Here is a 26,558-nt window from a genome sequence, read left to right as displayed (position 1 = left end):
CTACCAAAACCTCAACTCTGAGCTACTGAACATTGCACAGAGTTGCCATATAATTAGGCAATAAGGCCCAATGGGGTGTGGTATGTTTAAGTAATAAGGCCTGGGGGGTGTGGTATATAGCCAATATACCACAGCTAAGGGCTGTTCTTGACACGACGCAACGCGGAGTGCCTGGATATAGCCGTGGTATATTGGCCATATACCTCAAACCCCCGAGGTGCCTTATTGCTATTATAAACTGGTTACCAATGTAATTACAGTTGTACAAAGTTTGTCAGCATTCAGGGCTTGAACCACCCAGTTTGTTATGGCTAAACTGGGTGGTTCGAGCCCTGAATGCTGATTGGCTGAAAGCTGTGGTATATCAGACCGTAAACCACGGGTATGACAAATTTTACTGCTCTAATTACGTTGTTAACCAGTTCAAAATAGCAATAAAGCTAGGATTTGTGATATATGGCCTATATACACACCACACCTCCTCGGGCCTTATTGCTTAAATATACCACGGCTAAGGGCGGTACTTAGCTGCGAAGCGGAGTGTCTGGACACAGCCCTTAGCCGTGGTATATAGGCCATATACCACAAACCACTGAGGTGCCTTATTGGTATTATAAACTGGTTACCAACATAAATAGAACAGTAAACAAGTATTTTTGCATCATACCCGTGGTATATTTAAGCAATAAGGCCTGGAGAGGTGTGTATTGCCAATACGGTGTGGTATATGGCCACGGTCTGTTCTTAGGCATGACGCAACATGGAATGGATACAGCCCTTAGACGTGGTATATTGGCCATATACGACAACAACCCCCCCCCTCTGAGATGCCTTACTGCCATTGTAAACTGGTTACCAACATAATTAGAACAGTAAAAAGTATTTTTTTTGTCATACCCATGGTACGGTTGACAACTCCATTGTGTCCTCCTCCCAGAGTGCTAAGAACCTTGGCGTGATCCTGGACAACACCCTGTCGTTCTCAACTAACATCAAGGCGGTGACCCGTTCCTGTAGGTTCATGCTCTACAACATTCGCAGAGTACGACCCTGCCTCACGCAGGAAGCGGCGCAGGTCCTAATCCAGGCACTTGTCATCTCCCGTCTGGATTACTGCAACTCGCTGTTGGCTGGGCTCCCTGCCTGTGCCATTAAACCCCTACAACTCATCCAGAACGCCGCAGCCCGTCTGGTGTTCAACTTTCCCAAGTTCTCTCACGTCACCCCGCTCCTCCGCTCTCTCCACTGGCTTCCAGTTGAAGCTCGCATCCGCTACAAGACCATGGTGCTTGCCTACGGAGCTGTGAGGGGAACGGCACCTCCGTACCTTCAGGCTCTGATCAGGCCCTACACCCAAACAAGGGCACTGCGTTCATCCACCTCTGGCCTGCTCGCCTCCCTACCTCTGAGGAAGTACAGTTCCCGCTCAGCCCAGTCAAAACTGTTCGCTGCTCTGGCACCCCAATGGTGGAACAAACTCCCTCACGACGCCAGGTCAGCGGAGTCAATCACCACCTTCCGGAGACACCTGAAACCCCACCTCTTTAAGGAATACCTAGGATAGGATAAAGTAATCCTTCTAACCCCCCCCCCCCCTTAAAAGAGTTAGATGCACTATTGTAAAGTGGTTGTTCCACTGGATATCATAAGGTGAATGCACCAATTTGTAAGTCGCTCTGGATAAGAGCGTCTGCTAAATGACTTAAATGTAAAATGTAAATGTACAGTCTGATATACCACGGCTTTCAGCCAATCAGTGTTCAGGTCTCGAACCACCCAATTTATAATGTCTGATATAGCACGGTTGTCAACCAATCACCATCCATGACAGTGTTTCCCCTGTATTCATTTAGTAGCGGCGCAACACCAGAAATGTAGAAAAGATAACTGACCTACATATTTTTTAATGATAGAATCTTTGAAAACTACACAACCACCTAAATAAAAGCTGGACAGTCAGCGAGAATCGAAAATTCTAAAAACAAAGAATTTAGAAATATTTTGGGCATGGCGAGACGGAATGAATAATGGCAAAATGCGTAGAACTGCAGGAAATTAGCTTCACAACATTCTCTCTCAGCTCAATGGAAAAACTTGCAGGAAACACTTTTCTCTCTGCCGCCAATTCCGGAGGGATTTAAGCCGTGCCCCTAACCCTGCAAGCCGCCACCTCCCCCTTTCCATGACGGTTGCCACCTCTGCTAAAAATAAATAAATAGGGGAAACACAGGAAATATTTTATGTCCATCAGTGATGTGGGTGGCCCATGCTAAAATGTCAATTGGATGATGCTGTATGAAGATTTACTAGCATTCAGGACATTTTACTACAGTCTCTATCTAGACAGCCTCTGCTTCGCTCAGAATACTGAGCGAAGCTCCTCCAAGCTACTGAATACGTTTACAGGAGCACAATTTTACAAACAAAGGACAGTAGCAGAGTTTATACAAGAAACAAAGTTGGCGGCAGAGAGAAGAACAGAAAGGCTCTCAGGAAGCATTGCACGCAGCTGGTTTTCTGGCAGCTTTGCGGCATGGTATAGTGGGAAGATGACACACGCTTACATCATCGCCTGGTCAAACAGTGAGAGAGCAGCTTTTCCTGTTCAACAGCATATGCTTTACACAGCATGTCCCATCGGAGGGCAACCAGTAACAAAGCTCTGTCCTGGTCTGTGGTGTTATGAGGACATTTGAGGCCGTATGTCTCAGAGTAGGAGTGCTGATTTAGAAACAGTTTGTCTTTTAAATCCTAAAGAATAAGAGAATATGGAAAGGGTGGGCCTGATCTGTTGTGCACTCACTCGCTCCGAGAGTCTGACATCAGAATTGCCGGCTGGCCAGTCACAACACACCCTGAAAAACATCCGTAAAAAAATATATGGATTTAAATCAAATCCCTCCAAGCTAACCTGTCAAAGAAAACCATTCTGCAGATATCAACATGCATTTGTGGTTTTGTACAGATGTCTGGGCTAGGTTATGCTTTCATAACTGCAGTCTTGCCTCAACCTCAGAGGTGCAGTCCCCAGGGAACGAAGCTCAAATCCCCATGGCTGGCTCCCACATTTGATTAGGGCTCTGGTCAAAAGTAGTATTTAGGGATAGGGTGCATTTGGGATTCAGACCCTGCCTCTGCTGCTCTGCCAAAAGGCCAATCATCAAGTATCTGTCAGAAAGGAGCGCTCTGTAGACGAGCTCCTGCTATATATACAGTTGAAGTCGGAAGTTTACATACACTTAGGTTGGAATCATTAACTCATTTTTCAACCACTCCAAACATTTCTTGTTCACAAACTATAGTTTTGGCAAGTCGGTTAGGACATCTACTTTGTGCATGACAAGGACTGTTTCCAACAAATGTTTACAGATAATTCACTGTATCACAATTCCACTGGGTCAGAAGTTTACATACACTAATTTGACTGTGCCCTTAAACAGCTTGGAAAATTCCAGAAAATGTCATGGCTTTAGAAGCTTCTGACATCATTTGAGTCAATTGGAAGTGTACCTGTGGATGTATTTCAAGGCCTACCTTCAAACTCAGTGCCTCTTTGCTTGACATCATGGGAAAATAAAAAGAAATCAACAAAGACCTCAGAAAAAGTGTAAAAAGTACATATCAATCCCAGAACAACAGCAAAGGACCTTGTGAAGATGCTGGAGGAAACAGGTACAAAATAACCTATATCCACAGTAAAACAAGTCCTATATCGACATAACCTGAAAGGCCACTCAGCAAGGACGAAGCCACTGCTCCAAAACCACAAACCGCCATAAAAAAGCCAGACTACGGTTTGCAACTGCACATGGGAACAAAGACAGTACTTTTTGGAGAAATGTCCTCTGGTCTGATGAAACAAAAATAGAACTGTTTGGCCATAATGACCATCGTTATGTTTGGAGGAAAAAGGGGGAGGCTTGCAAGCCGAAGAACACCAACCGTAAAGAATACCAACCGTAAAGCACGTGGGCTTTGCTGCAGGAGGAACTGGTGCAATTCACAAAATAGATGGCATCATGACGAAGGAAAATTATGTGGATATATTGAAGCAACATCAAGCCATCAGTCAGGACGTTAAGGCTTGGTCTTCCAAATGGACAATGACCCCAAGCATACTTCCAAAGTTGTGGCAAAATGGCTTAAAGACAACAAAGTCAAGGTATTGGAGTGGCCATCACAAAGCCCTGACCTCAATCCTATAGAATATTTGTGGGCAGAACTGAAAATGTGTGTGCGAGCAAGGAGGCCTACAAACCTGACTCAGTTATACCAGCCCTGTCAGGAGGAATGGGCCAAAATCCACCCAAATTATTGTGGGAAGCTTGTGGAAGTCTACCCAAAACATTTGACACAAGTTCAACAATTTAAAGGCAATGCCAATCAAATACTAATTGAGTGTATGTACCCACTGGGAATCTGAGTGTTCTGACCCACTGGGAATCTGATGAAAGAAATAAAAAAGCTGAAATAAATCACTTGACTATTAATCTGACATTTCACATTCTTAAAATAAAGTGGATAGACCGAAGACATGGAAGTTTTACTAGGATTAAATGTCAGGAATGGTAAAGAACTGAGTTTAAATGTATTTGCCTAAGGTGTATGTAAACTTCAGACTTCAACTGTATGTGTATGTGTGTATATATATATATATATATATATATATATATATATATATACACACACACACACACACACACACATATGACAAATTGCTTGCGTCCCACAGGGCACCCTATTCCCAATATACTGCACTACTTTTGACCAGATGTCTGTGCAAGAAGTCTCTAAAGGCTATTGAATGGAAACAATCAAATCTCATGAGTCGATTTGTTTTTTGTGGAGAGGAATCTTTTATACAGTACATTTGAGCCATGTGGAGATGTTTATTCAAATGGCCAGACATTCCTCTGAGACAATCCTCTCCTTGTGCTCGGTGTTCCACACACTAGGCCTTGACATTTCAGAGAGGGTTTTCGGTTATGGAGAGCTCAGAACAGGCCAGCATCCCCACAGAGACGTGCTTCTGAAGAACACATTCATGGAGCTGGGGGAACAAAACCAGAGATGGGTTCCATCCCAAATGGCGTCCTATTCCCTATACACATCGTTCTACTTTTGACCAGGGCCCATAATACTATAGGTAAAAGCGGTGCACTATATAGGGAATAGGGTGCCATTTGGGACACATTTATGGAGCTGGGGAACAAAACCAGAGATGAGAATGGAACCTGGACAAAATGTGATTTGATTTATATGATAATTAATAGTTGCCTACATAGACGGTTGCTCCAGCCTAGCAACAGTACTAACATTATCGAGGATAATACAAAATAAAGAGCAAAGGCGTATTTCCATTGTGGTCCTCAAAATGTTCATTATGGTCCTACACTCCATATCCACCAAGCCAAACTGACACCTGGTTAAGTTTCATAGAAAGCCGACTTAATGTTACCCCAGACCCATACGAATAGTCTCATTGACACACTACTCAACCAAGATCCTGGTAAATTCTGGGAGAAAAGTGTCTGAATCCTAAGTGGAACCCTTTTCCCTACATAGACTCTGGCCAAAGGTAGTGCACTAATGGGTGTAGGTTGCTGTCTGCTGCCGCTATCCAGTTATACTCGGCTTCCTCAGAATAAGCATCCTGTTCCGGAACCATTTGAATATTCTTGAGGCTTAAACAGCAATGATCCTGTTTTAAAAAATTCTACCTGAACTTAGGCTCCATTTCTTTATAACCTCAACATGAAGATGTCTGTAGCAAGAAGACCAGTTCCAACACCAATGACCAATGCTAGACATGGATTATTGATGAAGAAATAGAAACACACAAAAAATGTAATTCCACTGTTAATGCTTCAAGGAGACCAAAAAACCCTGGTGGGAATCCAAACTTGGGAGTTGCTTCTACAATGGCTGTATTCTGCATGCCTGGGTTAGGCCAAACAGACCACCAGCTTCAGGAACACACCCATGGCGTTCCACAAAAACACTTCTGTAGAGGCTCCTGAAGAACCTCGTTCTCAAACAAACTCGCTCGGAGTGTCTGGAGCTGAGCACCCAACCATGTGCAAGAAAGTTCTACTTCTGACAAAAGGTGGATGAAGAGGTGCAATAAGCTCAGGAGAGCAAAGCAGGGTGCAGATGTCATAAAAGCTCTTGCTCTGTTAATGGAAGAATACCTTAAAAAAGGTAGAGCTTCTCAGGAAACTTCTTCCCATCCCAAGACAAAGCCGTAAAGTGTTATAAGTGTCGTAGTGGGGGCTGGTGTGGGGAGGAAGGGTCATCATAGTAAATGACTGGAATGTAATGAATGGAACAGTTTGCAACTCACGGAAATCATGAGCAGTCATGGGATTTAAAAGTGCTACCAGCCACCACTAGACTAGACATGGGCACACATGAAAAGATATGCCACTCATTGGCCTGTTTTGTTTCCCATGGAGCCCCCATGGAGCCATGGGTCATATGTAGCTGTGCAACTAGGCTTGATTCACATGGCGGCCATGGATGGTGCGAAAACTCAGTTGACTGGATCTCTGCCAGGGTGCAAGTAATCTGTTTGCATAGCACTCTGTAAACCACTTACGCACATGTTATGAAGTGTTATGACTTAGCTTCCCGTTAACAATGTTCCAGGAGGCCACGAGCGCTGCCCTTACAGATGCCCTCTTCTGGAGTAGACCTAATAATCCCTACTACTGGGACACTTCCTGTAGCATGCCCAGTTCCCTTCAATGGCAGTCAAATTGTTTCAATCAGGCCCATAGTCTCAGAGTTGCAGTGCTAATCTAGGGTGAATTTTACCTTCTAAATCCGAATGAATAAGAAGGGGGACCTGATCCTAGATTATGGCCCCAGGTAGGGACTGTTGCGGTGACCGCATTACCGCCACACCGGCGGTTACGAGTCATGAAGGCAGTCAAATTCCACGTGGCCGTTTAAATCGTGGCAATTAGCAGTACCTACTTCTTTGTTAACCGCTCAAAACAGAATAGCCGCATGTGCACACTCATGCCATGGAATTCTAAGCCAATCTTGTCTGCTAAATGGATTTGTGTAGCCCACAGCCATTTGGCATAGCCAGATCAGGACCTAACATACGGACAACTCAGTGTATGCTATTCTGTTCTTCTGAAATAGACTACATTTTCATCACATCATGTTTATTTAGACCTGTCTAAAATAAATAATGGATTTATTGTGAAGGTGTAGAATATATTACATGGATTTATTAGACTTGTTTTTAAATGTAGAGGGTCTGCATCAGTGGCTAGTAGGCTGTATGTGAAAGCCATAAGATGTTAAATGTGTTTATATTAATTAACGGTCAATTTGCTTGACAATCACCGGTTGACGAAATTGTGTGACCGTCACAGGCCTAGCCCCAGGAGAACTACTGTATGTAAATGTCAATTTTAATAGCACATGCCTAAAGTATGAGCAATGCCTCTCAGGGCAGGCAGCACTAAATTGTGATGCTGGCTGTGGCTCATGCATCACATCAGTACAAATCACCTTTCCATTAGGAGGCCTAGGATACGTCCCAGATGGCACCTTATTCCATTGATAAAATGCACTACGTTTGACCTGGGCCCATAGGGCTTTGGTCGAAAGTAGTGCACTATAAAGGGAATAGGGTTCCCTCTGGGCTATAGACCTGAACAGCTGCTGGTCCACTAAAGACAACACACTAAAGGTCGACCGATTAATCAGAATGGCCGATTAATTAGGGCCGATTTCAAGTTATAACAATCGGTAATCGGCATTTTTGGACACAGATTATGGCCGATTACATTGCGCTCCACGAGGAGACTGCGTGGCAGGCTGACTACCTGTTATGCGATGGCAGCAAGAAGCCAAGGTAAGGTGCTAGCAAGCATTAAACTTATCTTATTAAAACAAATCTATCTTCACATAATCATTAGTTAACTACACATGGTTAATGATATTACTAGTTTATCTAGATTGTCCTGCGTTGCATATAATCGATGCGGTGCCTGTTAATTTATCATTGAATCACAGCCTACTTCGCCAAACGGGTGATTTAACAAGCGCATTCGCGAAAAAAAGCACTGTCGTTGGACCAATGTGTACCTAACCATAAACATCAATGCCTTTCTTAAAATCAATACACAAGTATATCTTTTTAAACCTGCATATTTAGTTAATATTGCCTGCTAACATGAATTTTAGGGAAATTGTGTCACTTCTCTTGCATTCTGTGCAAGCAGAGTCAGGGTATATGCAACAGTTTGGGTCGCCTGGCTCTTTGCGAACTGTGTATACACCATTTATTCCTAACAAAGACCGTAATTAATTTGCCAGAATTGTACATAATTATGACCTAACATTGAAGGTTGTGCAATGTAACAGCAAAATTTAGACTTAGGGATGCCACCCGTTCGATAAAATTCGGAACAGTTCCGTATTTCACTGAAAGAATAAACATTTTGTTTTCGAAATGATAGTTTCCAGATTTGACCATATTAATGACCTAAGGCTCGTATTTCTGTGTGTTATTATATAACACGGTGGTAGGCAGCAGCAGGCTCGTAATCATTCATTCAAACAGCACTTTACTGCGTTTGCCAGCAGCTCTTCGCAATGCTTCAAGCATTGCGCTGTTTATGACTTCAAGCCTATCAACTCCCGAGATCAGGCTGGCAATACTAAAGTATCTATTAGAATATCCAATAGTCAAAGGTATATGAAATACAAATGGTATAGAGAGAAATAGTCCTATAAGAACTACAACCTAAAACTTCTTACCTGGGAATATTGAAGACTCATGTTGAAAGGAACCACCAGCTTTCATATACTCATGTTCTGAGCAAGGAACTTAAACGTTAGCTTTCTTACATGGCACATATTGCACTTTTACTTTCTTCTCCAACACTTTGTTTTTGCATTATTTAAACCAAATTGAACATTCATTATTTATTTGAGATAATATAATACATCAATAAAATCAATTTTAAGTTAAAATAAGTGTTCATTCAGTATTGTTGTAATTGTCATTATTACAAATAAATAAATAAACATATATATATATATATATATATATATATATAAAGCCGATACCAATTAAATCGGACAAAAAAAAAAGTGTTTTATTTTTATAATATTAAATACCGATTAATCGGTATCGGCTTTTTTTGGTCCTCCAATAATCAGTATCGGTGTTGAAAAATCATAATCGGTCGACCTCTACAACACACCATGTCCATTCTCCTTCACGGAGACCTAACTAACGTACGTGTGGCCTTTTCATTAACACGTCATGTTTTCAAAAGCTGGAAACTCAAATATATGACTGCTTTTGTCAATACCTTGCATGCAGCAGGAAACTGGTGAAAATTATTATGGATGCAAAACCTACTAGGCTATTCAAAACGCCCTGCAATCAAATATTTAATGATATGGCTCATTTTTAGAGCAATAAAGTAATGATTTGAAATCCAACTTCTACCTCAATGATGTTTGCTCACTTCCCTTCATGGAGTTAAAAAAGGAACCTCTGTCACTGGTATAAGAAGTATGGTGGAAACTATTCAGAGAATGCTTGCCAAAGTCATGCTTCAATGGTTGACTCCACAGTGAGCCTGTGGTCAAGTACTGTGTCCCAAATGGCTCCCTATTCTCTTTTTAGAGCACTACTTTTGACCAGGGCCCAAAGGACACTGGTCGAAAGCATTGCATGAGATAGGGCATAGAGTGCAGGGCATAGAGTGCAGGGCAGAGTCATTGCCACAGGGATCATCACACATAATCACACAAGCTTTTAATCCAGCATTGTGCCCGTTTTTGGAGCTGGAAGCCAGGCCACTGTCTCCCACAGCCCTGCTGTGACAGAGATCCAACAGTTCAGCAACATCCTAGCCTGGGTACCAGTAATTGTGGCATCATGCCACTCCTTACCTGTTTGTTTGGCATGACAGGAAGTGGTAAGATAACACCAACAGATTGGTACCAAGGCTAGCAACATTCTATGGACTCATAACACATTGTGGACTGTGGGAAGTAATGTCAATAATGTCTCTACGGTATTTGGAGGTTGTCCTTTAGAACATAACAAGAACAAGTCCATAATTGAGCCATTGCCTTGGACAGTCTTGTTTGAACGTTGATTGGAACGGCTGCATAGACTCAGATCATAGGGCGTTATCTAAGTGGTGCAGGACAGTGTGTGATGCACATGACCAGCGCAACAACTCGCTCTTCTCACAATCACATGCCCATCCTGAGGCATTGCAGATCAGATCAAAGGCAGTTACACACTAATTAAAATCATTTGTTTAATGAAATGAAATGATATCCTTGGGCAAGCTAGTCAAATGTAACCTATTCCTTTTGGTGGTTGCAATAATTAGGCTCTCAGTCAAACCCAAAATAACTCATCTCAATTCTTAGTGCACAATATCGAGTAGGCCTATAGGTTTTACTAAACACAGGAGTGAGGACGACGACATTCATCCTTTCACACCTAGCACGGACAATGAAAAGGAAACGCTGTCAACAAGTGGTCTGAGTGTTTTTCCTGTACCTATGTTTTTCCTGTACCTATGTTTTTCCTGTACCTATTTTTCCTGTACCTATGTTTTTCCTGTACTAGGCCTAATAGCCTACATGTCACATCAGGATTTGAAACAATCAAAAAGTTCCAATCCGTGGATGTCACAATCAATATAGGCTACTCGATCGTTAGTCTTGTCATAAGCAGTAATATTCCATCTGAACAACGTACGGTCTCTGAGGATTTTGTTCCAGAACAGGACAAAAAGAAAAAGCTGCCAAGAAAAGCAATGCCAGCATGTCAACACCATTTCTTCTTATGAGGTGAATTAAGGCCTGGGTTGTGTCCCAAATGGACCCTATTCCCTACAGTGGCAAGAAAAAGTATGTGAACCCTTTGGAAATACCTGGATTTCTGCATAAATTGGTCATAAAATTTGATCTGAACTTCATCTAGGTCACAACAAACACAATCCGCTTAAACTAATAACACACAAACAATTATACGTTTACATGTCTTTATTGCACACCGTGTAAACATTCACAGTGCAGGGTGGAAAAAGTATGTGAACCCTTGGATTTAATAAGTGGTTGACCCTCCTTTGGCAGCAATAACATCAACCAAACGTTTTCTGTAGTTGCGGATCAGACCTGCACAATAGTTAGGAGGAATTTTGGACCATTCCTCTTTACAAAACTGTCAGTTCAGCAATATTCTTGGGATGTCTGGTGTGAACCGCTCTCAAGGTCATGTACAGCATCTCAAATCGGGTTGAGGTCAGAACTCTGACTGGGCCACTCCAGAAGGCATATTTTCTTCTGTTGCAGCCATTCCGTTGTTGATTTACTTCTGTGTTTTGGGTTGTTGTCCTGTTGCATCACCCAACTTCTGTTGAGCTTCAATTAGGGACAGATGGCCTTACATTCTCCTGCAAAATGTCTTGATAAACTTGGGAATTCATTTTCACATCTGATAGCAAGCTGTCCAGGCCCTGAGGCAGCAAGGCAGCCCCAAACCATGATGCTCCCTCCACCATACTTTACAGTTGGGGTGAGGTTTGGATGTTGGTGTGCTGCCTTTTTTTCTCTGCACATGTTGTTTGGAAGGAACACACAACACTAACTGTAGTTTCATCTGTCCACAGAATATTTTGCCAGCAGCGCTGTGGAACATCCAGGTGCACTTTTGCAAACTTCAGACGTGCAGCAGTGTTTTTTTTGGACAGCAGTGGCTTCTTCCGTGGTGTCCTCCCATGAACGCCATTCTTGTTTAGTGTTTTACGTATCGTAGACTCGTCAACAGAGATGTTAGCACGTTCCATAGATTTCTGTAGGTCTTTAGCTGACACTCTAGGATTCTTCTTAACCTCATTGAGCATTCTGCACTGTGCTCTTGCAGTCATCTTTGCAGGACGGCCACTCCTAGGGAGAGTAGCAACAGTGCTGAACTTTCTCCATTTACAGACAATTTGTCTTACCGTGGACTGATGAACATCAAGGCTTTTAAGGATACTTTTGTAACCCTTTCCAGGTTTATGCAAGTCAACAATTCTTAATCTTAGGTCTTCTAAGATCTCTTTTGTTCGAGGCATGGTTCACGTCGGGCAATGCTTCGTGAATAACAAACTAACATTTTGTGAGTGTTTATAGGGCAAGGCAGCTCTAACCAACATCTTCAATCTCGTCTCATTGATTGGACTCCTGGTTAGATGACTCCTGACTTCAATTAGCTTTTGGAGAAGTCATTAGCCTAGGGGTTCACATACTTTTCCCAACCTACTGTGAATGTTTAAATTATAAATTCAATATAGACAATAAAAATACAATAATGTGTGTGTTATTAGTTTAAGCACACGCAATTTGTCTATTGTTGTGACTTAGAGGAAGATCAGAAAAAAATTGATGACCAACTTATGCAGAAATCCAGGTAATTCCAAAATAATTTTTATTTTTCTTGCCACTGTATATAAAAACACACTTCTTTTGATGGGCCCAATATAGGTAAAAGTGTGCAATTTGTGGCATATCCATTGAGTTATGAGGTGAATTAAGGCCTGGTGTCTCTCTCTCTGCCGGAAGCATTCTACTATAAATGGCAGGGAAGTTACCAGAGAGGGTCCTATACGGCAGACCAGTGCCGGAACCCCCACACTAAGCTAAATCCAGACCACTATTATGGATGTGTTCAAAATGGCACCCTATTCCTTTTATACTGGACTACTTTTGAGTGCACTACATAGGGAATATGGTGCCATTTGGGTGCCAACCTGTGTCAAGTTGGCATTAATACTGATCTTAGTACATATATGACCAAAGAGTTTTGTGACACGGTCACTTGACATCACACTGCTCTAGAATCCAACTAAAATTGCCAGTGTCGGGAGCAACAACAGCAGCAATAGCTATATACTAAACGACTAAAGTGGGTTTATTTTCTGCTGTGGGTGAGAAGTTCACAGGGAGCTCTGGGTTTTTAGATCAAAGCACAACACATAATGAGTCTTTGATTTTGGGCCTCGTTTCCACCCTAGAAGCCCAATTCTCTCAGCTTGAGAACAGTCAGTATTTCCCCACAATCAGGTCGGCTGCTTAGTTAGACTTCTACGCATGTTACGATTGTTGTCCGTTTCTTGCCACTGCATTGATTGTCAGTTTGGTAAGACCAATGATCACAGAATTTCGATGTGAGGGCAAAAGTAAACTTTAATGTGTTAACTACACTGACAACACACTCTACAAAGTAATTGATATGCAAGATTATATTGATCTAGAAAAGGCTAAGTGTAGGCTGAAACCCCCAGATATGCCCCAGCAGTCTGCCTCCCAGTCACAGCCGCAGGATAAGAATAGGCCAATTCTTCTCCAGGACTCACAGTCAGACCTCACTAAATAATTGAAAAGACATGCACTGCACCATGTCATCTGGGTTACTAACATGAAAACAACTGAGACTGCTCCTCCACACAATGCTGTGCCATGCAGGATGTATTGATGGAATTCTCATGGTCCTGTAGATCTAATATCAATGTAATCAAGTGCAATATGGAGAAATTACTGCGCCATTTCCTGGTTGCAATATTTTGAATAGTTCACCTTCAGTTTGTGTGACAAAACAAGCAGTCGTTGTGTAGAGAATCATTGTACCATCTAAACCGCTGTGAAATATATTTTCCATAACCAAAAATATTGTATATTCAGCTGTTTGAAGCTGGTGTACAAATCTGAAAGTAAAAGACGCAAAAACTCAACTTAACGGGGAAGCATAGAAATGGCGCACATGTAATAGATCTACCGCTTCTTAGACTTGCTTTCAATGAGAATGACAGAACTATAACTCACATGTTTATGTGAAGTTGGTCAGGTCGCCCAAAAAGTTACATATTGTAGCTTTACATTACAGTTAACAATGCTCTTAACCACTAAATATAAATAAATGTCTTAAGCTTTGCAAAATGGTCTGCACCATTTCTGCTCGTCTCCTCCTGTCTTAGTGGGAAAATGAACATGCTGTGGAAGCGAATCAAATAGCCAGCTACTGTATCAACAAATTGGCATTCCCAAAACTGGGCAATCAAATGTAACCTGTTATCCTGCTCTCAGCTGTCCAGGCATGCCAGTACAACCATCATATTGCTAAGAAATTGCACAATGTAATAGTCAACAGTACCATTTATCCCTCCATCCTCTGGGGCTTGTTGCACTCAAGATTAGAGGTCGACCGATTATGATTTTTCAACGCCGATACCGATTATTGGAGGACCAAAAAAAAGCTGATACCGATTAAATCGGACGATTTTATTTATTTGTAATAATGACGATTACAACAATACTGAATGAACACTTATTTTAACTTAATATAATACATCAATAAAATCAATTTAGACTAAAATAAATAATGAAACATGCTCAATTTGGTTTAAATGATGCAAAAACAAAGTGTTGGAGAAGAAAGTAAAAGTACAATATCTGCCATGTAAAAAAGCTAACGTTTAAGTTCCTTGCGCAGAACAAGAGAACATATGAAAGCTGGTGGTTCCTTTCAACATGAGTCTTCAATATTCCCAGGTAAGAAGTTTTAGGTTGTAGTTCTTATAGGACTATCTCTCTCTACCATTTGTATTTCATATACCTTTGACTATTGGATGTTCTTATAGGCACTTCAGTAATGCCAGTGTAACAGTATAGATTCCGTCCCTCTCCTCGTCCCTACCTGGGCTCGAACCAGGAACGCGTCGACAACAGTCACCCTCGAAGCATCGTTACCCATCGCTCCACAAAATCCGCGGCCCTTGCAGAGCAAGGGGAACAACTACTCCAAGTCTCTCCAAGTCTCAGTCATAATTAGTTCGCAACAAGCCAGGCAGCCCAAACTGTTGCATATACCCTGACTCTGCGTGCAATGAACGCAAGAAGTGACACAATTTCACCTGGTTAATATTGCCTGCTAACCTGGATTTCTTTTAGCTAAATATACAGGTTTAAAAAATATATACTTCTGTGTATTGATTTTAAGAAAGGCATTGATGTTTATGGTTAGGTACAGTCGTGCAACGATTGTGTGTTTTTCGCAAATGCGCTTTAGTTAAATCATCCCCCGTTTGGCGAAGTTGGCTGTCTTTGTTAGGAAGAAATAGTCTTCACACAGTTCGCAACGAGCCAGGCGGCCCAGACTGCTGCATATACCCTGACTCTGTTGCAAGAGAAGTGACACCATTTCCCTAGTTAAAATAAATTCATGTTAGCAGGCAATATTAACTAAATATGCAGATTTAAAAATATATACTTGTGTATTGATTTTAAGAAAGGCATTGATGTTTATGGTTAGGTACACGGAGCAACGACAGTCCTTTTTCGTGAATGCGCACCGCATCGATTATTCGCAACGCAGGACACGCTAGATAAACTAGTAATATCAGCAACCATGTGTAGTTAACTAGTGATTATGATTGATTAATTCATGGATTGTTTTATATAAGATACGTTTAATGCTAGCTGGCAACTTATTTCTTACAGGCAGGCTCCTCGTGGAGTGCAATGAGAGGCAGGTGGTTAGAGCGTTGGACTAATTAACTGTAAGGTTGCAATATTGAATCCCCGGGCTGACAAGGTAAAAATCTGTCGTTCTGCCCCTGAACAAGTTATTTAACCCACCATTCCTAGGCCGTCATTGAAAATAAGAATGTGTTCTTAACTGACTTGCCTAGTGTTAGGATTTATGTTTATGCACTATAGCCCGCTACCATATTGTTTGGTTACACACACACAATACAGATGTGTAGGGACAGGCTATACAAGCTGTGGTCAATCTGGAGAGGGGATCTCTACGCCAACCAGGGAGGGTAGGGCACTGGACAATACCATATTAGGAACTGTTTGAGTGTAGAATCGACGGAGACACAAGACAGATCTAATCTACCCAACAACCAGATGCGGACAGAGGAGAGCACCAAGGGACTTGGACAAGTCCGAGTGCCAGCATAGGCTGAGCAAAGTTTAAACCGCGCTCAGCCTCTACTATGATAGGCCAACGGACGAGTTGGAACTAAAGCTGTCATAGTATAAAAACTGTTATTTGAGTACATTCCACAGTTCTCTGTTCTACCCTGCGCGGAGATACAGTGAACCCGTATATACGAAAATTGCATTTACCATTTATCGCTTGAGTTTAATTAAAATACTTAAAATATATTCGGTGACTCTGAATCACATTTTGTCCTGATACCAGATTTGAACTGACGCAAATCTCTTTCACTAGTTAAATAAAGGTGTAAAAAAAATATAAAAAATTTAACAAATCGGCGTCCAAAAATACCGATTTCCGATTGTTTTGAAAACTTGAAATCGGCCCTAATTAAATCGGCCATTCCGATTAAGCGGTCGACCTCTACTCAAGATGCATGCAGCCCAACTAAGCTTCTTCCAGTTCAACCACTCGAGACAAAATGAAAACAAACCAAGGCGAGAACCATTGGTCAAGAAGGTGACCAAGAACCTGATGGTCAGAGTTCCTCTGTGGAGATGGAAGAACCTTGCAGAAGGACAACCATCTCTGCAGCAATCCACCAATCAGGCTTTTATGGTAGTGGCCAGACAGAAGCCACTCCTCAGTAAAAGGCACGTCTCACAAAGACATGGCGGTTGGAACCAAAAATCTCAAATTTGGACTCATCACAACAAAAAGGACAGATTTCCACTGGCCTAATGTCCATTGTACATGTTTCTTGGCCCAAGCAAGTCTTCTTATTGGTGTCCTTAGTAGTGGTTTCTTTGCAGCAATACGACCATGAAGGCCTGATTCACACAGTCTCCTCTGAACAGTTGATGTTGAGATGTGTCTGTAGGGTTGCAAAAGGTCGGAAACTTTCTGGTAAATTTCCCGGAAGTTTTCCATGGGAAGTTAAACCTGGGAATTTGGGAAATTTTGCCTAAATTCATCAAAAAAAGTTAGCTTATAACCATGGACCTTTTTTGTGGGATACACGTGGCAATTCTAGGTCATGTAGCATATTTTGGTTAAACTATCCCCAATTCAATGGAATTGCAACCCACTGCATGCTCAGTGCATTCTTCCATCACATGTACAGCTGATGCACACTAATGAGATGCTATTGAGCCCAAACTACTACACTGTCTGAGCCAAGGACCACATGCGTTCTGGTAAGTTTTGATTAAAATACTGGGTGGGGTGAATGTATTGTATATGACATACATGATTTTTTGTGAACTAGTAAATAGTAGCCTACAGCAAAGTGTGCTTAAATAATTTCTAACTTATTTGCAATTTCTGCTAGTTAGTTCTTGCTACCATGTGGGTTTCAACTTGCTTGAACCTGATAACTGAGGAGTGTTAATTCACCTGTTTTAATACATGTTTCCTTTTAAAACATGGATTAAACAACTCCTTTGTAAGATACAACTGCGCAACTATTTAACTATACATGGAATTGTATTTGTGTTTTGTTTCCAATTTTTTTCTTCTAATCTTTACAGGAAAATGCCACGGGCACTATCTGATGTGTGGAGACATTTCACTGCAGCCAATGTAGAAGGAAAAGCTGTATACATTTGCAAATACTGTTACAAATCACATGTGAAAAATGCAACAAAAAAGCAGAATCATCTGGCCAAGTATATAAAGTTCCCTCAGCGCTCACAACAACCAACCTCTGACAAAAGTCCCTCTACTTCTATTCGAGGTGAAAATTATGAATGAGACACCTTATGGATAGCAACAGTTCATGGTCCTCCTGGAATCAGAAGGTTTTTTTGGACTCAATGGAGGAATGTAGTCAGAAATGCTGATGAATGTCTTGATCGAGCTGTGTATGCAACTGGTTCACCTCTGATGCTCACTGGCAATGTGTATTGGAAGAGATTTCTGAATGTTCTTCGCCCAGCATACACCCCTCCAACCAGACATGCTTTATCTACTCATTTGCTGGATGCAGAGTTCAAGTGAAGGTCAAACAAATCATAGAGAAAGCAGACTATATTGCAATCATCTCTGATGGGCAAGGAATAATTAACCACATCTCCACCCCTCAACCAGTATTCTACAAAAGCACAGACAATGGACAGACACACCGGTCTCTACATTGCAGATGAGCTGAAGGCAGTCATCAATGACCTTGAACAACAGAAGGTATTTGCACTGGTGACAGACAATGCTGCGAACATGAAGGCTGTTTGGTGTAAAGTGGAAGAGTACTGCCCTCACATCCACTGTGCTGCTCATGCATTTAATCTGCTCCTCAAGGACATCATGGCACTGAAAACAATGGATACACTCTACAAGAAGGCGAAGGAAATGGTTAGGTCTGTGAAGGGTCATCAAGTTATAGCAGCAATCTACCTCACCAAGCAAAGTGAGAAGAATAAGAGCACCACATTGAAGCTGTTCAAGAGGTGGACATTGAGGAGGTCCAGGGAGAAGACATGAAAGCCTGAGAGGAAGACAACCAAAGCTTTAGTTTCTAGACAATCATTTTACAGATGCATGTTGAAAACGTTTTTGGGAGATGCGATGGATCATTGGGGATCATTCAAAATTCCCTTTATTTTGTTGTTCAGTGAAATCATCTCATGTGAAGAGTCAACTCATTTAAATAAAGTTTAATTCATAAATAAATAAAAATATTTCTATTGGAAGGATTTAATCATTTGCAATTATGTCTACTTATGATAAGGTAAAAGGTTTGTTTCTGTCTCCATATGCTATGGTAAATATATCCAATGCAAAAAACATTAAATTTAAATGGTATTAATATATTAATTTGCATATATTCCCATTAATTCCCACAGAAAGTTTCCATCTCTTAATATTCCCCAAAATGTGCAACCCTATGTGTCTGTTACTTGAACTCTGTGAAGCATTTATTTGGGCTGCAATTTCTGAGACTGAATGAACTTATCCTCTGCAGCAGAGGTAACTCTGGGTCTTCCTTTCCTGTGGCGGTCCTTATGAGAGCCAGTTTCATCATAGCGCTTGAAGGTTTTTGTGACTGGACTTCGAAAAACTTTCAAAGTTCTTGAAATGTTTCATTTGACTGACCTTCATGTCTTAAAGTAATGTTGGACTGTCATTTCTCTTTGCTTATTTGAACTGTTCTCACCATAATATGGATTTGGTCTTTCACCAAATAGGGCTCTCTTCTGTATACCACCCCTACCTTGTCACAACACAACTGACTGGCTCAAACACATTAAGGAAAGAAATTCCACAAATTCACTTTTAACAAGGCACACCTGTTAATTTAAATGCATTCCAGGTGACTACCTCATGAAACTGGATAAGAGAATGCCAAGAGTGTGCAAAGCTGTCATCAAGGCAAAGGGTGGCTAATTTGAAGAATCTCAACCCTGGAATGAGTAGGTGCGTCCAAACTTTTGACTGGTACTGTATATATTAATTGGCTATGACAAAGCTATTTTGTAAATGATAAACATTGTTACATTACTAGCTCAAATACTTAATCTGCAAAAATTACAAGTTAATTAGTGGGTGATGGTGATTTCAGAAGTCAAGTGGGGCAACAACAAAAAACAAAGTTTACATTGCTGCCCCCCTTTCACTTTGTCCACATTATGTTAACTTACATCCTTATTCTAAAATTGATTATTGTCCCCCCCCCCCCCCCAATCTACACACAATACTCAAAAATGACAACGCAAAAAAGTTTTTTTTTGCAAATGTTATATTTTTTTGGCTGAAATATAACATTTACATTAGTATTCAGACCCTTCACACAGTACTTTGTTGAAGCACCTTTGGCAGCCTCGAGTATGACGCTACAAGCTTGGCACCCCTGTATTTGGGGAGTTTCTCCCATTCCTCTCTGCAGATCCTCTCAAGCTCTGTCAGGTTGGATGGGGAGCGTTGCTGCACAGCTATTTTCAGGTCTCTACAGAGATGTTCAGAGACTTGTCCTGAAGAAACTCCTGTGTCATCTTCACTGTGTGCTTCGGGTCGTTGTCCTGTCCTTGTCCTGTTGGAAGGTGAACCTTTGCCCCAGTCTTAGGTCCTGAGTGCTCTGGAGCAGGTTTTCAAGGATCTCTCTGTACTTTGCTCTGTTCATCTTTCCCTTGATCCTGACTAGTCTCCCTGCCGCTGAAAAACATACCCACAGCATGTAGCTGCGACACACATCATGCTTCGTCTTAGGTATGGTATTGGCCAGGTGATGCGCAGTACCTGGTTTCCTCCAGACGTGATGATTGGCATTCTGGCCAAAGAGTTCCTTCTTGATTTCATCAATTCAGAGAATCTTGTTTCTCATTGTCAGAGTCTTTAAGTGCCTTTTGGCAAACTCCAAGCAGGCTGTCATGTGCCTTTTACTTTGGAGTGGCTTCCATCTGGCCATTCTACCATAAAGGTCTGATTGGTGCAGTGCTGCAGAGATGGTTGTCCTTCTGGAAGTTTCTCCCATCTCCACAGAGGAACTCTAGAGCTCTGTCAGAGTGACCATCGGGTTCTTGGTCAACTCCCTGACCAAGGCCCTTCTCCCCCGATTGCTCAGTTTGGCCGGCAGCCAGCTCTAGGAAGTGTCTTGGTGGTTCCAAACTTCTTCCATTTAAGAATGATGGAGGCCACTGTGTTCTTGGGACCTTCAATGCTGCCAACATTTTTTGGTACCCTTCCCCGGATCTATGCCATGACACAATCCTGTCTCAGAGCGCTACGGACAATTTGACCTCATGGCTTGGTTTTTGCTCTGACATGCACTGTCAACTGTGGGACCTTATATAGATGTGGGAAAAGTGAAGCAGTCTGAATACTTTACGATTGCACTGTACATGATTTACGCAAACAGTACATACACATCATCATGTACACACACAGAAAAGCCAGCTCAGACAGATACAGCTGAGAGGGCCAGATCATGAGCTCCATCATCTGCAGACTTAAATTTAGAATGGAAAATGAATGTGTTTAAGCAACAAATGTTACTGCACTGAATTGTATCGCATGGATTCGTTCTCTAATCAAACCGAATCGTTTCAAACTAAAACTTATCAGAGCCCATGTATCTAGACACGTATCGAATCGTCTTGAAAAGGAATGATGCACATCCCTAAAAGATATAACATTTGTTTGAATCTTTCTTCCTTGACTGATAGCCTAGCAAGCTACAGCTTCTTAGCCAACTATCCCAACATAATAGGATAATTAGCAAGAGGAACAAAGAGAAACGGGTGCCGGTGAAAATGTAGGCTATCCAAAAGGCATAAAATCGATACGTAACGTTGTGCTTTTTATCTAGTACCCCATTTCAAAAGCTAGAGTGCGATCCTGCAATGCTGGTGCTAACTAGCTAGCTAGTTAGCAAACAGTCAGCTAGCTAACAACTCTCAGGGAATCAAATCTCGGATTGTTAGCTAACTAGTTAGCTAGCTAGCATCCTTATCCTCTACTTATAGACCACCTAATTAGGTTTGCATTTTATATCCCAGTTAGATCGGTAGTTAACGCTACATTTTAGTAGTTATCTACCATATTTACATGCACTATGGTAGGGAAAGGGTGAAGTCCAAAAGGAAGTTTTTCGTGGGGTTTGTAGAGGGCTCGACCAGTTATGACTATGCATCATTCAACATCAACAACTCAGCCGAATTTATAGCAAAATCATTGTTTTAGTTTCGAATCTTTGATGTATATTTCCCTTTCGTCGCTGTTACAAATCTGCGACATATTCGCTCGACACTCGATCCAGGCATTGCACCATTGTTTCGAATCCGCTGTTGAACATTTGAAACAAACGCCGATTTGAAACAAACGCGTGATCCAAAGTAACAGCGACGTACCTTTGCAATGGCTTTTTTGTATCTCATGACGGCTTGCTGGATGAGAGTATGGACTTTGATATTTCCATCTCCGCATGGTACCACCACCCTAGTCCTTCCAAAACACACCGTCACTTTCATAGTTTAATATCCGATATATTTTGCCCAGATTCGGAGGTAAACCGACGATATATTCTCCCTTTGAAAGTCAGCCAAAACATGAAGTTTCTGTGGTTTTTGTATCCTTAAAGAGATGAGACCGAACGATCTTTCATCTTATCTCCAGGGACGACATTGTTCGCTTGTATTTCTGACCACCTGTTTAATCTTTCTCTCTCTATTTCGACGTTCCCAGACTAGACTAGAGCAGGGAGCAAGATAATCACCCAGAGATTGTGGAACGGCCTCCACCCGCTGGTCAAGTTTGGAACTGTCGAAGGTGATATAAAGCGCGGGCAAGGCAAGCATTGCACCCATGCCTGCGTAAATATTTGGGTAATTTTGCCAATATTCGTTATGGAAAGATAGCCCTATCACCAATCACTCCAAAATCTCACCAATTAATTGTATTGCTATATATATATATATATATATATATATATATATATGTGTGTGTGTGTGTGTGTGTGTGTGTGTGTGTGTGTGTGTGTGTGTGTGTGTGTGTGTGTGTGTGTGTGTGTGTGTGTGTGTGTGTGTGTGTGTGTGTGAATATCTATGTTCTGCAACATGAAAGTCAATTTAAATAGAACAGCTGCCTGCTTAAATCTCAAAAAGGCCTATTTTGAGAAATCCAACTTTAACAAAGATGCCCATCACTTACAATATAGTGTATTATTATTATTATTGAATAACAGCAGTCTCAAGGACATGTTCTGGCCACAGAACCTGCACTATAAAGACCTATTCCCAGAGGGCTCCGGTCAAAAGTAGTGAACTATAAAGACAATAGGTTGTCATTTGGGATGTATCCCATTGGTGCTTTTTTTATATGGGCCTGTGCCCCATGAACATTATTGTCCCAAAAACAGTCGCTCTAAGGCAGAACACCAAAGAGCTACTGAATACCAGGCAGTTTGTGTACCAACTACAGTATGGCTTACATTACTTTTTTTTATAGTCCTATGCCCCATGATTGATCAGTGTATCTTACTGCCCTAAAAGTCTGAGCTTATGGGTGAGTCGCACAAGATACAAGGCAGGAAAACAATCTATATTATATTATAACTTTTCCTAGCATAGGTTCATGGACTTACAGTGCAAACAGAAATGTGTCTATCTGTGTTCACACTTTATAAAAAGGGCATACAAAAGGGATGCTTCAAATGTTTGTATGTTTGCATACTGTTCCTGTGGTTAGATTTTAATAAATATTTATCAACATTGACCACCTGATAGAATATCTTGATCAGTTGCTGTAAATGCTTTGAAATTACCTTTAAATCAAATTGTATTTGTCACATGCGCCGGATACAAGTGTAGACCTTACAGTGAAATGCTTACTTACAAGCACAACAATGCAGTTAAGAAAATACCTAAAAAATTAAAGTTTAAAAAAATGTTGAGAAAAGAATAACAAATGATTAAAGAGCAGCAGTAAATTGAGGTAGTATGTACATGTAGATAGATCTATTAAAGTGACTATGCATAGATAATAACAGAGTAGCAGCAGGGCTAGGGGGGAGGGGGCCAATGCAAATAGTCTGGGTAGCCATTTGATTAGATGTTCAGGAGTCTTATGGCTTGGGGGTAGAAGCTATTTAGGAGTCTCTTGGACCTAGATTTGGCGCTCCGGTACCGCTTGCCGTGCGGTAGCAGAGAGAACAGTCTATGACTAGGGTGGCTGGAGTCTTTGACAATTTTCAGGGCCTTCCTCTGACACCACCTGGTTTAGAGGTCCTGAATGGCAGGAAGCTTGGCCCCAGTGATGAACTTACTGGGCCGTTCGCACTAACCTCTGTAGTGCCTTGCGGTCGGAGGCCGAGCAGTTGCCATACCAGGCAGTGATGCAACCAGTCAGGATGCTCTCGATGGTGCAGCTGTAGAATCTTTTGAGGATCTGAGGACCCATGACAAATCTTTCAGTCTCCTGAGGGGGAATAGGTTTTGTCGTGACCGCTTCACGACTGTCATGGTGTGCTTGGACCATGTTAGTTCGTTGGTGATGTGGACACCAAGGAACGTGAAGCTCTCAACCTGCTCCACTACACCCCGTCGATGAGAATGGGGGCGTGCTCGGTCCTCTTTTTCCTGTAGTCCACAATCATCTCCTTTGTCTTGATCACGTTGAGGGAGAGGTTGTTGTCCTGGCACCACACGGCCAGGTCTGATCTCCTCCCTATAGTCTGTCTCGTTGTTCTCAGTGATCAGGCCTACCACTGTTGTGTCATCAGCAAATTTAATGATGGTGTTGGAGTCGTGCCTGGCCGTGCAGTCATGAGTGAACAGGGAGTACAGGAGGGGGCTGAGCACACACCCCTGAGGTGCCCCTGTGTTGAGGATCAGCGTGACAGATGTGTTGTCACCTACCCTTACCACCTGGGGGTGGCCCGTCAGGAAGTCCAGGATCCAGTTGCAGAGGGAGGTGTTCAGTCCCAAGGCCCTTAGCTTATTGATGAGCTTTGAGGGCACTATGGTGTTGAACGCTGAGCTGTAGTCAATGAATAGCATTCTCACATAGGTGATCCTTCTGTCCAGGTGGGAACGGGCAGTGTGGAGTGCAATAGAGATTGCATCATCTGTGGATCTGTTGGGGTGCTATGCACATTGGAGTGGGTCTAGGGTTTATGGGATGATGGTGTTGATGTAAGACATGACCAGCCTTTCAAAGCACTTCATGGCTACAGACGTGTGTGCTACGGGTCGGTAGTCATTTAGGCAGGTTACCTTAGGGTTCTTGGGCACAGGCACTATGGTGGTCTGCTAAAAACATGTTGGTATTACAGACTCGGAGAGGGGGAGGTTGAAAATGTCAGTGAAGACACTTGCTAGTTGGTCAACGCATGCTCGCAGTACACGTCCTGGTAATCCGTCTTGCCCTGCGGCCTTGTGAATGTTGACCTATCTAAAGGTCTTACATCGGCTGCGGAGAGCGTGATCACACAGTCTTCCTTTACAGCTGGTATGCATGTTTCAGTGTTATTTGCCTCGAAGCGAGCATAGAAGTAGTTTTGCTTTTCTGGTAGGCTCGTGTCCCTGGGCAGCTCTCTGGTGTGCTTCCCTTTGTAGTCTGTAATGGTTTGCAGGCCCTGCCACATCCGACGAGCATCAGAGCTGGTTTAGTACGACTCGATCTTAGTCCTGTATTGACGCTTTGGCTGTTTGATGGTTCGTCAGAAGGCATAGCGGGATTTCTTATAAGCTTCCGGGTTAGAGTCCCACTCCTTGAAAGTGGCAGCTCTAGCCTTTAGCTCAGTGCGGATACTGCCTGTAATCCATGGTTTCTGGTTGGGGTATGTACGTACGGTCACTGTGGGGACGACGTCATCAATGCACTTATTGATGAAGCCAATGACAGATGTGATGAACTCCTCAATGCCATTGGAGGAATCCCAGAACATATTCCAGTCTGTGCAAGCAAAACGGTCCTGTAGCTTAGCATCTGCTTCATCTGACCACTTTTTTATTGAGCTAGTCACTGGTGTTTCCTGCTTTAATTTTTGCTTGTAAGCAGGAATCAGGAGGATGGAATTATGGTCAGATTTTCCAAATGGAGGGCGAGGGAGAGCTTTGTATGCATCTCTGTGTGTGGAGTATAGGTGGTCCAGAGTTCTTTTCCCTCTGGTTGCACATTTAACATGTTGATAGAAATTAGGTAAAACTAATTTAAGTTTCCCTGCATTAAAGTCCCCGGCTACTAGGAGCACCGCCTCTGGGTGAGCGTTTTCTTGTTTGCTTATGGTGGAATACAGCTCATTCAATGCTGTCTTTGTGCCAGCCTCTGACTGTGGTGGTATGTAAACAGCTACAAAGAATATAGAGGAAAACTCTCTCGGCAGGTAATGTGGTCTGCAGCTTATCATGAGAAACTCTACCTTTCGCGAGCAATGGCTCGAGACTTCCTTAGATATTGTGCACCAGCTGTTGTTTACAAAAATACATAGACCGCCGCCCCTTGTCTTACCAGACGCCGCTGTTCTATCCTGCCAGTACATCGTACAACCAGCCAGCTATGTTGTATGTTGATATTGTAGTTGTTCAGCCACGACTCCGTGAAGCACAAGATGTTACAGTTTTTAATGTCCCGTTGATAGTTTAATCTTCCCAATAACTTGTCCATTTTATTGTCCAAAGATTGCATGTTTGCAAGCAGAATTGAGGGGAGTGGGGGTTTATTCAATCGCCTCCTACTCCTCAGAAGGCAGCCCGTCCTCCGGCCTCTCTTTCTCCGCCTCTTCTTCACGCAGATTACTGGGGTCGTGGCCTGTTTCCGAGGGAGCCGTATATCCTCCGCTTTGGCCTCGTCAGAGTCATGAAAGAAGAAAAAGGATTCTGCTAGTCCGTGGTGAGTAATCGCAGTCCTGATGTCTAGAAGTTATTTTCGGTCATAAGAGACGGTAGTGGCAACATTATGTACAGAAATTGTTTTAAAAATGGTTCAAAAAAAGTTACAAACAACGCAGATAAACGGAAAAAAACACAAACGGTTGGGGGCACGTAAAACATATGCCTTCTGCTCCGGCGCCATTTTGATCAACCTTAACAAATGTGATCTCATGCCAATTTATTGCTGTGACTCCGTCAACATTGCCACCATA

At 42.2% G+C, this 26,558-nt stretch overlaps 1 protein-coding gene across 5 annotated transcripts in view; it reads right to left on the bottom strand.

Annotated features, from left to right (window-relative positions):
* Nucleotides 1–22,168, bottom strand: part of LOC139550896 (partitioning defective 3 homolog) — a 249,251-nt gene extending 227,083 nt beyond the window's left edge. For all 5 annotated transcript variants that reach the window (XM_071362135.1, XM_071362137.1, XM_071362140.1 and 2 more), the window contains exon 1: nucleotides 21,826–22,168. In XM_071362135.1, the coding sequence (XP_071218236.1) occupies nucleotides 21,826–21,945 (120 nt within the window). In that variant the 5' untranslated portion in view covers nucleotides 21,946–22,168. The remainder of the gene's footprint in view (nucleotides 1–21,825) is intronic.
* Nucleotides 22,169–26,558: the final 4,390 nt, after the last annotated feature.

Source organism: Salvelinus alpinus, chromosome 23 (assembly GCF_045679555.1).
Source record: "Salvelinus alpinus chromosome 23, SLU_Salpinus.1, whole genome shotgun sequence".
NCBI lineage: Eukaryota > Metazoa > Chordata > Actinopteri > Salmoniformes > Salmonidae > Salvelinus > Salvelinus alpinus.
This window is presented reverse-complemented; position numbering and strand designations above follow the sequence as displayed.